The 15,119-nt window shown below is 41.3% G+C and overlaps 1 protein-coding gene across 3 annotated transcripts in view; it reads left to right on the top strand.

The window, feature by feature from the left end:
• The window catches only part of CNTNAP5 (contactin associated protein family member 5), a 326,754-nt gene that overhangs the window by 213,788 nt on the left and 97,847 nt on the right, over positions 1-15,119 (top strand). For all 3 annotated transcript variants that reach the window (XR_014008811.1, XM_081196914.1, XM_081196913.1), the window contains one exon: positions 11,891-12,091. Coding sequence is in view for 2 of the 3 variants with exons in the window: in XM_081196914.1 (XP_081053040.1) it covers positions 11,891-12,091 (201 nt within the window). In the remaining variant the exon portion in view is untranslated. The remainder of the gene's footprint in view (positions 1-11,890; positions 12,092-15,119) is intronic.

Here is a 15,119-nt window from a genome sequence, read left to right as displayed (position 1 = left end):
TCTGAAGGAGCTTCAAGTGTGTGTGTGTGTGTGTGTGTGTGTGTGTGTGTGTGAGAGAGAGAGAGAGAGAGAGAGAGAGAGAGAGAGAGAGAGAGTTGTCATAAGCAAAGTGCAGTTTTAGGTCTTTTCTCTTCTGAAATGAGCTTCAGATGTTGTCTGGATTTGTTGCACCAAACTTCGCACACAGAATTGTAAGCATAACTTACTCAGTCTTACTTGTCTTAAAGGTGTGGTAAAAGCTTTGTTTATAGTTTCACTTGTAAGGAAAATATGTGGTAAGAGATTATCATACCTTCGTTCCCTTGTTTTCTTTCTAGTCTCTTTTTTCCCCTCCCTACTTCCTATGTTTCTTTTTCTTTACCCCTAGATTCAAGGTGCAGTTTAGGGAGAGAGAAAATTGAGACACACAATAAAAACTTTAACCCAATTTTTTTAAGCAGAGGTTAGGGTCACTAGACTTATTTCTTAACCCATGCATACATGCACAACAGCTGGAAGGGATTCTCCTAGGGTAAAGTAGAGCCCTGTTCTCCCTCCCTTTCCCAGCAAATTGTGCACATGGTGCATTTCAGCCCATTATGTGGAGGTGCAGAGTGCACACATCTCATATTGCTGTCCATTCTTCCCTGTGCTCAGTCAAAGAATGCAGGCCTGCATTCCTTGATGGAGCAGAGGGAAAGAGCAGGACAGGATATGGGAAGCACACATGACCATTCATATCTTGTAATGGCCTGGTGCTTGAGGACCAAGGGATTGTGGTGAGGTGGAGAATACAGATCTCTGTTATCTTCCTTGAAGGCCCCTTCACAGATGGAGTGGGCTGGAATGAGCCATTCACTTGTATCCCAAAAATGTGTAATAGACAATTGAATAGACAGCAAACACATCCAGTTGCAGCAAGGCAAACAATAATGTTAGTAAGCATTAATACATGAAGCGACCCTTGGGTCAGCCTAATATGATATGGATTGTTCCCTCTTTGTTTAGAACTTCAGGGATGCTACTGATTTTTGGCTTAGTACTATATCTATAGCCCTTCACTCCATGTCTTGCACTAGCTTGTTAACTGCCACTATATACTGAAGAATGTTTAAAATGAACCTTCCACGCACCCCAAGGGGACTATGTTTTAACCTCAGTGTCTGAACTATTTGGTTACAATACCCAAAGTCATTCTGCTGCTATGTTTCTCCCAGTTTTGTCATACTATCAGACCCCAGGCCAAAAAATCAATAGCACTTAGAAGTTGGTATGACAAGATCAATGCTTAATTTTAACTTGGCCAGGTATTTATCCATTATTGAAAGCCTTGTTGTTGTTGTTGTTGTTGTCTTTGAGAAAGTTGAGAGCGGGAGCAATGCGGATCCTTTTTTCTTTTGCGACTGCCAGTGATCAAAAAATCTGTTTGGAGAGTGCCACCATAAAGAGAATAAGAACTGACTTATGAGGTCTCTTACTTTCACAGCTTGGTGTGAGCTTTCTATTTAGTGGACTGTAGTGCCAATGATGGTCCTCTTTTCCTTATTTTCCAAGGAAGGCAGAAATAATCCACATAAAATAATTGTGTGTGAAACATCAAAGCTGGTCTATAAAATGAATGGGCCTTGTGAATGCTGTACACAGGTGTGTCCCAGGTGGAATCATGTGTGATCAGAACAGTGCTTAAATTCCCACTGGGTATGAATCCAGTAAAGATTACTGTATCTTATAAGGCTACATTTACCATTTAGGGACACAAGAAGAGCACATATTCCATCTCCAGCAGCCTTCACCCTTCTGTTGCCTTTCAGAAGTCTTGGATGATAACTCCCATTGGCCTCGGCCGTCACAGCTGTGCCATCTGGAGCTGATGGAATTTGCCATCCTAAACAGCTGGAGGGCACTCTATTGGTGAAGGCTGATAGACAAAGGGGGAGGTCTCCAGACCTTTTTTATATAAACCACATATCCCAGAATTTACTTGGATTTCATTTACCCAAGTGGCCCATTTAAAGGGGCTATCTGTTTAAAGGAGAATGAATGAAGTGGAATGAACACCAGTGAACGAAAAGGGCGAAAGGAAGAGGCTGAGATGCTATCTTAGTTTACGCAGTACTTGGCTGCTGTTGAGAAAGATGCAATGTGAGTCAGCAATATGTTTCATCAAGGAATGGATTCTGGCAAATAATAGGGACTCTGCTGTCATTCAGCTTTTTCTTTCTAGGACATTTCTTTGTCTTACCTGGCAATCTGAGCAGCAGACTTATTCAGCAAAAGAAGTTAACGGCAGCACATAATGAATAGTAGACGTTATTTGGGCAATTTTTCACCACAGTGTTTTGGGACCAAATAGAGGTGTGGAAACACTCTCTCCAGCGCCAACCCCCAAAAGCTCCTGATCCTGGTACAGAAGTTCAGTTCATTAAGGAATCCTCCTCTGCCAGCCTCTGTATATAAGACAGTACATCCTTTCATGTTCTTACTGACCAATGGAACATGTAGGCTGTGTGCTGGAAATAAACGAACCAACAGAATGTAACTCTCTATCTGGAGAGTTTCCTACTTGAGGTACTGGTTTGAGAGACATAGTGGACAGCATGGAGGTGCACTGTGCTCACCTGACCCTTGCCTCACTGCTGCTGTTTACTGAGTGATGCAGGGATGGAAGGAGTGTGGAGGCTGATATAATACAAACACACTGGCAGAAGCACTGGTTTCCATCATGCTGACCTCGCTTGCTCCTTACCCCTGTCCCTGTACCTCCCAGAAGGCAGCAGTGATACAACCAACTAGAGGTCATGTGAGTGGCACTGCCCACTACAGTTTGGGAGAAATATATTATAGAAATGACTATTTTTTATTACCCTTCCTCCAGAGACATTCACATCAGGAGTAGTAATAGGTTGCTAGACTTGAACATCATTGGCCATTGGCCATGCATATTTGAATGCTGCCTATCCACAGTTCAAACCATACTAAGGGAGGCTCACAACATGGATATATATATATCAATGCATATGCACAAATAAACAATAAATAAAAATATGCAAACAAACTGAACAATTTCTGCATAAATCATAACAAAATCTAAAATAAATATACAAAAACAATGGCAGCAAAAACACCTTCCCCAATAACACCCCCCCAGCCCAAGAGTCTGTTCCAGCTTTTGTAGCTGGAGTCAGTCAGATCTCCGTCCTCCCAGACCAGGTGGGAAAAGGCTTGCAACAATGGCATACATAGTTCTCAACAAACTTGTGAGATAAGAAGTCATGCTGAGAGACAATGACTAGACCAAGGTTGCCCAGTGAGCTACAGGACTGAATGAGGATTTGAACCCAGGTTTTCCTGCTTCTAGTATAACATCTGTCTTACTTAACCACACCTAAGCTACACGGGGAAAGTGAGCAATTTCAGAAAACTGAAGCTGACATGATGAGGTTCTGGTCTTTCCCCCCATCTCTCTGCACTCCCATACTTTCTCCACCGTACCTTGATTTTGTGGCTGGCAGCTCATTATCACATCAGAGTGTTTGCTGTATGCCCAGTCACAAACCTCTTTAAGGAGAAGACCTGGACAGCATTGCCAGGCAGCATGGAACAAATGCGCTGCATCAGCTCACAGAGCACTTTTCCCTCTTGCTCCTGCAGTACTTACCATATGTTTGGCTTGTTTGAAATTTAATCAGTCTGAATAATCTTGTTCAGTGACAAACATCCTAAATCACAGGAAAATGATTTTGTTTCCAGGAGCAAATCATTCTCCATAGGGATATTTCAAACTAGACAAATAAAAAATGAGAACTAGATGGGAACTTCTGCGGTTGGGTGGGACAAAATTCTCTTATTTTTTGCCTGGTTTAATTTATATGCTGTCAGAGTCAATGCAGGCTATTCAGAACATGATGGAACCGTGGAAAGATTTAAGGTATCTTCCTGTTTTAGAGAATATGTAAGCATTCATATATATAGATATTATTTGGTGTGTTCTTCTATTTCTTTTTCCTCCTCTCATACCTACAGTTTTGGGAGGTTATATCCTCATGAATTTGGTTTTTCTGGGCATAGATTGTCCTGCCAAGAGCAAAGTGGATTCCCTGCTTTACCAATTTTGTCAGCGTAGCATTTGAGCTTTTTCACACTTCTAGACTCAATCTTCCTTCTAGCACCCCCAGCCACTGGGTCCACTCTGCAATGTGTGCAAAAAGTATTGAATACAGCCATGTGTATGCAACCTACAGCTCTCTGAAAAATTCTGTAAACTGGAGTATTCATTTAACTTGGGCATGGGAAATTAGAATAGAACAAGACATCCTGAACTAACACACATGGAAAACATAATAGAACCAAGTAGCAGTGCATCCCAAAGATGGGGAAAAATGAGAGAGCAGTCACTTCCACAAATCCAGTGGGAATAAATTATAATCCTTTCCTTGAGGGTATTAAATGCGCCCATGTATCTTGCCTGGGCTGTTCTTCCATGAGATGTGCCCCTCCCTTTCAGCTTTTTCATGCCACCCAAATGGGGGCCTGCCCTACATTTTAGAGTCTATGTTCTAGAAATATTGTCACATGTAAAAGAAGCAATCACTTGGCTGCCCGGAGATAAATTACTTTGACTTACACTTTCAAAGTGATTATATTCTAAGAGGTGGGGCATTCATTCTCTAGTCAGCCTTGAGTTTCTTATGTAATCTAATTTATCATAGAATTTCAGAGTCGGAAGTAACCCCAAGGGTTGACTAGTCCAATCCCCTGCAATTCAGGAATTTGTCCCATCACCCTTGTTCCGGCAGGCCAGGAAACACTGGCCCTGTGCAAAGAGGCTCCAACATTTTGTGCCCAACAGTCAGAGTCAGAGCTACAGGTTTTTTTGTCTGGGTGAAGCCTCCAGAGGGGCGCCATTGAGGTTTGCACCCTGTGTGTGTATGTGTGTACACAAATGTGAGGGGCAGGGGTGCCAAACTGGGTCTTTGACCTGGGTGAAATAAAGCCTAGTTTTGCCCCTGGCAGGAGCAGTTTTGTAAGGCATTCACAATTTCTTCTAGCCCCTGGTAAGGTTGATTCCGGTAGAAGTTTTGGAAAGCATTGTAGGGAATGGGAATTATGTGACCCACACAATGCAACACCAACTACAGCTCTCATCAGTCCCAGCCAGCATAGCCATTGATCAGGAAGTCTCTAGGTTCCCCATCCCTTATGTAGATTATTTGCAGGCTTAATTTTGGAACTATGCAACCTATGTCATCTCTAATCTTTGAGATTGTCCTCTACTGTCTACTGTCCAAGACCAGTAGAAACTTGGGCGTTTCAGTTCAAAGCGTTGTAAATTTAAACAGGGAAAACAGGTAGAGAAAAACAGGACTCGCCATCACCGTCTGGTGGCACGATGTTGTATCACATCTATGTAAATCACTTTTTCTTTACCAGTCTAGCTGAATCTTTGCAAGCTACTCAAAAAGATCAATTTGGCGATAATCAGTGTCTTAAGCTCATGAGAAAGAATAATTTTTGGTGTGTTTTTGTTGTTGTTATTGCTATATCTTGCCATCTAAATAAAACTGTTCAGACAATCTTTTTTTAACCTGCTTTATGCTTGAAGAAGCACCTTCTGCTCACTGAACTAAATACAGATTCAAGAATCCAGGCCGGATTCTTAGACCTCTCTGAGTTTTCTGGAAACTTTTGCTTGTTTTTAGGCGACACCCTGGTACTGGCAGCTTGATAGTATTTATTATTTGCTCCCTGATTGTGTCTCTCTGCAGTCTTGGGCTATGCAAATTTATTCATGAGAGCAGTTCTCATGTTTTTAAAAAGACAGCATTTGAGCACACACCATATGTGCCTAGAATGCAGAAAGCAGCTAGCTCCTTGCAAATGCTGGTTATCCTATCCCACGCTGAGTACAGAATGGAGGGGGAAGAGAAGCCTCATCAGCTTGAAGAGCGAAGGAAAAATTAGGAAAGGCACAAAAGAGAGAGGAACTGTTCTGTCCCGTCCCCTGGCAACACATGATGCAGCAACATGATGCCAGATTTCTTAGGACTACAACTCCTATCATTTCTAACTATTGTCCATTCTGCCTGCTGCTTATGAGAGCTGGTGTCCAGCTGCATCTGAAGAGCATCACCAAAGCATTCAACATTTCTCAGATGAAAAAAGGGATAGTCTATTCAAATTCAAGAAGCTTCTCCAGTGTTTGCTCTCCTCTCACACATTTGCACATATACATCTGTCACCATGAACCAATTAAAATTTGAGTCCCTGCCAGGAAAGAAGGCAGGAAATTATCACAATAATAACAATAACAATAATGTGAGAATGGTCAGGAATATATCAAAAAGTAAATCCTATTGAACTCAGTGGGACTTACTTCTGAGTAAAAATGTTTAGGATTGCAGTGTAAGGCTGCACATTCTATACCCAATTACCTGGGAGCAAACTATTGAAAACAGCGGGGCTTACTTCTGAGCAGACAGTGTAAGGCACAATTAACAATAAAAGAATAAACAATCCATGTGTTTCCTAAAAAATAAGATAAAAATGGTTGGCTGCTGAAGCATTGCAATTAAAGAATTTAAAACGAATTGGTTACATTTTTCTTCAGAATTATAGAAAGGGCCTTGTATGTCAGCTTTACCATTTCTTTTGTTTGGTGCAGTTGTTTTGTTTTCTGGGTAAACAGGACTCCGCTTTTTGCACCTACACACACAGACACAGCAAAGGCTCCTCTTTCCGAAAAGGACAGGATGTGGAGGGTCTGATCTCTCCACCACTTTTAATTGTCCTCCAAGACATGGAGGGGAGGAAACAGGAAAACTGGAAGGTTCTGGAATCAAATCAGAAACTGGAATGGCTTCTATAATTACAGGACTATCATTTCCCAATATTTCAGCCAACCGGCCTCCATATTGGGTTTTTTCCGGGCCTTGGCCTCAACTGGTGATAACCACCTCGGAGTCTTACTTTCAAGTAAGTCCTTGTATTTTGTCCAGACCATAAATATTGCTTTCCTGACAATATGGTTTTTAAACATTTTGTGTGTTTTTACCTTGTCATACCACAAAAACGCATGCCATCCTAACGAATTATTGAAACCTTCCAGATCTAGGACATCAGTGTTCTCTAGCAAAATCCAATCTTTCATCCAGCAGAAGGCTGCAGCTTTGTAGTATAACCTTAAGTCTGGCAGGGCAAACCCCCCTCTTTCTTTTGCATCAGTTAGTATTTTAAACTTTATTCGGGGCTTTTTGCCCTGCCAGACAAACTTTGAAATATCCTTCTGCCACTTTCCAAAACATTCCACTCTGTCCACTCTGGAAACTTGGGAAACTTGGAGGGTACACACCACTTTGGCTAACCTTTACATAATGTAAGAAATAGGCTTTTGCATATGAGTTATATATAAAAAAGTATATTTCAAGTTCTCCTTTTTCCAACCTTATGTTCAGTTTATGTTTCTATATCAGTTTGTATTTTTTTTAAGTCCTAATGAAAAATAATCAGCATTTTAGTGGACATTTTCCCTAATCTATGCATTTTACATGCAGTTCTGCCGAATGTATACATTTTTTGCAAGTTTCCCCTAAAGTTCACTTCTATATGTTTATCTTCACTATTATATGCATTTTCATGCACCCTTTCTCCTATATCTTTTGGTTGCAGAACTGAATTGAAAAATTTTAAGAAGACTGAATTTCAAAGTTTAGCTATTTTAGGTTCAAGTGCTCTTTCTGGATTTGCACATTATGTAAGTTCAAATCCAGAAAGAGCACAATGCGGGTGCCACTGTGGTCTAAACCACTGAGCCTAGGGTTTGCTGATCGGAAGGTCGGCAGTTCGAATCCCCACGACGGGGTGAGCTCCCGTTGCTCAGTCCCTGCTCCTGCCCACCTAGCAGTTCGAAAGCACGTCAAAGTGCAAGTAGATAAATAGGTATCACTCCGGTGGGAAGGTAAAAGGCGTTTCTGTGCACTGCTCTGGTTTTACCAGAAGCGACTTAGTCATGCTGGCCACATGACCCGGAAAAACTGTCTGCGGACAAACACCGGCTCCCTCAGCCAGTAAAGCGAGATGAGCGCCACATCCCCAGAGTCATTCGCGACTGGACTTAACTGTCAGGGGTCCTTTACTTTACCTTTAAGTTCAAAACATGAATGAAACTGAATTTCTTCCCCATCCCTAACTTCTAAAACCATCTCTCAGAGGTGTCTGCCCACCGCAACTCTTTTATAAATGGAGCCATTAAATGTCTGCTAAGTTATAAGGCTGCAGAATTAGCTTGGAAGTGAAGCATTGTCACTTATGCATTGCAAAACAATTTAACAAGCTCTTAGGACATTTGGCTTTTGCTGCCTTAAATTAACTTTTTTCCAGGTTAATGTAATGCAATGAACATTAGTTGTCCTTCAGCTGCTCTACCTCAGCTTGGTCTGAAACTTATCCAAGAGTGTAACGAAATAATAAAGCTGTGTGTGTTGGGAGGGAGATGAAGGAAGAGCTTGTGGGAGAACTGTTTCCTCATTCACTCCACACACATACAATTCCAGGGAGACCTAATTAATTAAAGTCAATGGAGAGAGGTGGAAAATAGGACATGGATGTGTTAATGTTATTCTGTGTTGCAATGAGGAAAGCGAGCAAGGCCTGTTTACATAGTCTACGAATCGCAGCCTGTCCGGCTGGGCCCTTTCCACAATTATTTCTGAAGCAGAGGTACAATGCAAGGAAGCATGCAATTCAACTGAGGCAGCACCTGCAGTCCCATAATAACCAATTAATTCCTTTGCAAAGAAGTACTCTACCACTGCTGAAATCGGGGATTACATCTCCAAGCAGACAGAGGAGGTTGCAGTCCTTTGAGTTGCTACAATGCTACACTTTCACACACCAACCAAATTTCACATGTTAACAGTGACAACAAATGTTCAAAAGCATCTATATTTTTATCATGCAGTTGTGCCCTCTCTGTGTGTGTTCACATGCTGCATCATAGAATTCCTTAATGCCTTAAATTTTGCAAGGCCCCACAATGTACTCCTCCCCCCTTCTCTGCCCTCACATGGTTCCCCAACCCAGTGCATATTTCATTTTGTTGCTGTGTACTGACTTCCTCACTTCCAGAGCCTTAGCTGTTGTCTTTCCTCCAGAGCTGGTAATGCCTTGCATTTGGAGTGCTGTGCTCTCTTGCTTGATGTCGGAATGATCCACCTTCCTCTCTCTGTACACTGTTCCAGGGGTTCTCCCAATCCCACTCCACCCCAAGCCCATTTCAGGAGGCACGAGGGAGGGGGAGAGGGGAAAAAACCCCAATCCACATGCAGAAGCCTTTGGAGCTTCTGCTGATGAGATTCATTGGTTCAATCCCATCCACTGTGCTTTTAGTGAATTCTCCCTGTCTAGTCCAGCCAGTCCAGCACAGGGTTAACTTTTGTTTTGTGAAAGTTGTAGTCAGTTTCTAGTTGAGACAGTCTGTTGGAAGGAAGGCACATTATGATTACAGAACCCTCCTCAAAAACCCCAAACCAACAAACCAAAACCACCACCCTCTGATACTCCCTCTCCATTTCCTCCTTGTTTCTTTTGGTATATTATTCCATGTCTTTTTCTTTGGACTTCTGTGAAACCAGCCCATTTAAAAAGCACTCTTTCCCTTCCTCCCTTTCTGTCTATCTCCTCCTTTTTTTCACAGCAAGATTCTCTTTATATTTTAGACAATTGTATAAAACATAGGCTGCAGTTCCAAACACATTTTTCGTGAAGTGCACACAGCACATGAGCCGGGGGGGGGGGGAGAGCATCTCTTTTGGGAGTGAAAGAGAATGATAATTTGTACCCATCAGCAGATCCATTTCATCCAGAGTTACCATGTTATCCGTGTGATTTACTGTGGGTTGTTTTGTTTTCCCTTTCTTAAACAAAACTTTTTATGAGCAGTTTTAGTGACACGCAGGGTGGCAAATCTCTGTGGCTTAAAGAGGGAAGGCTCAGCAAGAGTCTTTCAAGTGGCACAGCAAGCTGCAACTCCCACTGCTAAAATGCAGTGTGTTGTCAGAGGCACTTTGGTGGATTAGCAAACTCCTTTTAAAAGTTAGCGTGCATTTGCTTTGCCTCCCCTCCTTCATCCCCTTTCAAAGCACTACAGAACCCAATTACAGAAAAATACTGGCAACCATCAGGCCAGCTTTTTCGTTCTAAACCTGTACTGTGCAACTTGTACTAAATTTGCCACCGCCAAAAAAGACCTAATTGGGTTGGGGGAGGCAGAAGGTTAGAAAGAAGGCTTTCTACATCAGAATTCAGATCTCATGGGGAGTGAGCCTAATGCAGCTGTAATAGTAACAGTAGGAAGCAACCATAACTAGTGAACATTCACAAGGTGCAGATCAAGGAGAGTGGTCTCCATGCATCTATGCAGTCAACGGTATGGTAAGTCTTTAAAGGGTGTATAGGATAAAAGTGTCACCGCTGTAAAGTCTTCTATCACTTTTATGATGAGATGATTGAATTGGTGGCTGGCTGCTGCTTGGCCAGAGGCAGCACCAACGGGAGGGAGAAGGAAGGTAAGCTCTTCCCTGTCACGGCCGCCCTGAGAGCTGCCTCACACCAATATTTTCTTGCTGTTTAAAAACAAAAATCTAAACAGTGGGGTGGGCATCTTAGATAGTTTTATAAAGTGTACCTTAGGTGGTTTTTAAGTGGGGATAGACAAATTCATTGAGGATAATGCTTTCAATAACTGCTCATGGTGATGGTGATATGAAACCTCCAGATAGAGGCAAGATGGCAATTGCTGGCAAACATGAACAGGAAAAGACTATTGAGTTCATCTCCGGTTCCAGACTTCCATAGCCGTAATGGTTTGCCATTGTGTGAAACAGGATGCTGCTGTAAATAGTCCTTTGATTTGATCTAGCATGGTTCTTCTTATGTTCTTATTTCCTCGTTTGCATTGAAAAGCATGGTTTATATAGAGAAAGAGGTGTGGTTTCTGCAATGTCTCCATCCCTTCCTGTTTTCTGTCCTCCTCTCAAGATAAGCATGTGTTGGTTTCATTATTTGATAATGTGCTAGCTATTAAAGCACAGGAGTTTGGTGTGTTTGGATGGTGTTTGTGACTAACCTTTGATCTCCATAATAGTTCAAAGCTCAACCCTGTAGCAAATTTAATTGCTGGCCATCTCTGCACAGTTGTTCTTTTCCTTCCCTTTCCTTAGTTGTAAGGAAAGGCACAATACTTTGTTGCAGCGCCTTTTTTAAAAGTTTCCTTTTACCCTATTCAAGAAGCTAGTAGCTAAAAAGTAGCTAAATCAGTTCTGTTTTATGCTTAAAATAAAAGAAAGGGCTATCGGCTTTACACTGCACTAAAATAGAAGGCCAATTTTGCCTCTCCATCAGGCATGTTTCTTCAAGGTCAGCACTTAATAGCACAGAATCCGCCTTAGTATCTAGTGGTTTTGAGAGTTCTGTCGGTCTGGAGGAGTGCAGTGCTGATGCCCAGACAACAGTCCTATCTTTAGTCCAGTGATATCACTTATCTGGATGGATAAACAACTCATGTGCTTTGCTGACCCATGTTGACTCAGAAAGTGTGAAGACTGGGAATTTTGCAAGTAACGCCAGCAAACCAAATTCTAGGGAGGATTGTTGCCGTACCTGCTTCTTAGCCATAATTGGAATACATCAGAATTGCATCTGTCTCACTTATGGTAGCAGTTGAAGCCTACATTGTCCTCAGCACCAGTTTGGTATATGTCTCATTGTTTAAAAGTACCCTTTTTGGAACACACACACACACATACACACACACACACACACACACACACACACTAGTATCTATAGGGAAATGCACCAGATGCTGTTGACTTTTCCTGTTTTTCTCATCTTTCCTCCATTTTGTTTCACTTAACAGAAGATAAGATCTGGACTGTAGTCCAGCACAACAATACTGAGCTGACTCGAGTCCGCGGGGCAGATCCCGAGAAACCATATGCCATGAGCTTCAACTACAACAGCAGCATGGAGCAGCTGGAGGCAATGATAAATAGTGCCGAATACTGTGAACAGGAGACAGCTTACCACTGCAAAAAGTCACGTCTGCTCAACACTCCAAGTAAGTGTTATAAAGTGAAATGTTTCCTCTTTAGCTACTGGTGCTTGCACAGTTAAGATTTGACAGTGCTACACCAGTAAAAAAGAAAAAGAAAAGAAGAAAATCAAAAGAGAAGTAGAACACAAAGTCAGGTTCCTCTCTGCTTTCTTATGCACACACAGGCTAGTGTTATACTCTAGATTTCCATTTGAAAGGAAGCAGAGTACCACCATGTATGGCTATACTACAGAAAGAGATGCAGTACATCTGTGGTAGAAAAATATTTGCAGAGACCATGGCATGATGTATCCTTGTTCGCCACATCTGTGAATGTCAGAGAATTCTGACAAAATTGGAGAAGGGAGCTGCAGTTCATGTTTTCATCTGTGGTCAGGAACAGAAATCAATTTGTTCACATCATTGTCAAATCCAGAAACAATACATAACTAGTTACTTTATTTTAAATCATTTCCACATTTTTTTAAAACATTGAAATGAATGCAAGTTACATAAATTGTTATGGAAGTTAATCAACCTTCATTAAATACAAGGCAGTAAGATGAATAGCATAGTATTTGGCAAAAACTGAACTGCAGCAGAACAGAAACAGCACTGGTGGTAACAAATACAGTTTGGAATTCTTCATTCCTTTCATTTATTATACCGTATTTCTTTGCTACTTTTCAGCCACATGAGTCACAAAGCAGCTTACATACAATAAATAATAGCACAGTAGAACATCACAGTAATAACATAAATGATAAAATAATTAACAAATCATCAGTAAAACAGGCACCTTCTATAAAGCACTATTAACAAAACAACTTAAGAAATAGGCTGAACAGCACAGCCACAAGAAAAGTCATATTATAAAATTCACAAAGCATTACAGCATTCATAATCCACAGAACAATATTAGCAACATTAACAAACTAACAACCAAAAAGAAACTAAGCACTGTTGAATTTGCTAACGTATTTTACTTCTCTAGCCGCTTCATGTTGCAATTAACACAGATGTTATTGCTGTTAACACCAAATGGTTGAGTGTGTGTGTGTGTGTGTGTGTGTGTGTGTGTGTGTATTGACTGTGGGGTTGAGTGTACATCTCCAAAGTTATGATGCAGATTCAGTTCCAAAAATTACACCTTAAAATATGTATTTTATGGGAAAGTGCAAACAAAATGAATATTTTAGGTGGTAATGCATTGGAAAACATACAGAGATGTGTTTTTAGGGAAATATTTACAAAATGTGTGCAAAATGAATACAGTTTAAATGCATTTTCATGCATTTTAAAAACCCCCACAAAAAGGGAAATGTGCTCTGATTGGGTGTATGTGAAACGGTCACAAAACTCAAATAGGCTGCTCATTCCTAGTTTGCTGATGCTCTGAAAAGGGTTAGTCTCCTCCAGTAACTCTTGTATATATGATGAATCAGAGAAGCACGTGTATTTTGTGAGAACACAACCAACACATTAGGGATGCAGCCAATTCCCCCCACCAAATCCATTTTTGTTTATGCCCCCTCCTTGTGTGTTTAATTATGTGTAGCCCAGGGCAGTGGAAGTTAGAAAGATATGGAATATGCACATAAATAAGCCATGTGAACTGTGGGAAATTGCAAGGTATCTGAGACAGCTTGTCCTCAGTTGTGTGCAAGAGGCCTTTAAATTAAAGAGAAACCCTGGAGCATTGTGCATGTCCATGATTAGAATGCATTGTTGCATTCAGCGGTTAAGTAAAGAGGAAAAAGTCTGTCTTCAAATCCCTAATATTACAGCATTGTAAAATAGTCTTAGTTGTGTATGGTCTTTTTCCTGGCCAACTTCTGTTAGGTTGCGATGTATTTTCTGAGAAATATTTTAACTTAATTTTGATTTCTGCTTCCATATATAGATTAGCTTCTCTAAGATCGCTTATCTCCTGCATTGCAGGGGGTTGGACAAAGTGACCTTTGAGTTCACAATTCTATCATTCTATAATCGTTCAAAGGAAACCTGTGCTTATGGAATCCATGCCATAAACTGTTGCAGACCTCTTAGGATTGTTTCCAGTTGCCCTCCGTTGTTGACTTTAGAGATCAGCATGCAGTTTGGTGTTTTCCTCAGAAATGAATTGGTTCCTTCAAGTATTCCATTAGATGAGTCAAAAACTTTCAGAGGCCACAAGAATGCAAGAAGTAGAGATGTGCTAGAAATTTCAAAGAATTCTTTTTTGACCGTTCATTAGCTTGGTTGGGGCAATAAATTTCTCCAAATGTTTTATGAAAAAGTTGCTGCTAAACCTTTTGGGATGGCTAAGGTTCCTTTTCTTTCTCTGGCTTTTTTAACTAACACACACACACACGCACACACACGCACACACACACACAAAACCAGTGCTGCCCAGATCTCTAACTTGGGGTCTGCTCAAAGTAGTAGGAGAACCCAGGTCTCCACACCCTTAGGAGCTGTCAGATCTGGACATCCCTGCCTTGAGATCTGAGTCATCCATACCAGTTCCCTGGGTTTCTGTCACTCCCAGGGCTATAGGACCAGATGGTGATGGAGAGTCAGGCAGGGTATCTTTGTAACACATGAATTTAAGGGTGAGGCCAATAGCATTGCAGGACCTGAGGGGCAGAGGCTAAGCATTGTTTTTCTTCATGGGATGCCCATTGAAGGAGGCTACTTGTCTTCAGTGAGCTTTTCTGTCTGTACAGACCAGGCTTTTTGGACCACACAGAAACTTGTACCATTACCCTTTTCCTACCTACTTCTCCAGAAAGGTGAAACCAAATTGCCCATTAGTCATTCATATTCTAGACAACATTACTTGAATCATTTTAATGCCTTCTAGCTTGGAACCATTTGTACTCATGTTCAGTGGAGTAACTAATTCGATATTGGATGGACTATTTAGGAACATGAGGGCTCAGGATTTTCCAAGGGCAACAAGAAATATCTCCTGGAGAATACTTATATAAATTGCTGCTATTCAGTTGAGTCACTACTCCCACTAAAAGGGATGGGATGAGTTGGTCTTCTGTTTCCTGCAAAGAGTGAG

The sequence above is a fragment of the Podarcis bocagei genome, assembly GCF_964188305.1.
Source record: "Podarcis bocagei genome assembly, chromosome: 1".
Taxonomy (NCBI): domain Eukaryota; kingdom Metazoa; phylum Chordata; class Lepidosauria; order Squamata; family Lacertidae; genus Podarcis; species Podarcis bocagei.
Note: the sequence above shows the minus strand (reverse complement) of the source record. Positions and strands in the feature narration are given on the sequence as shown.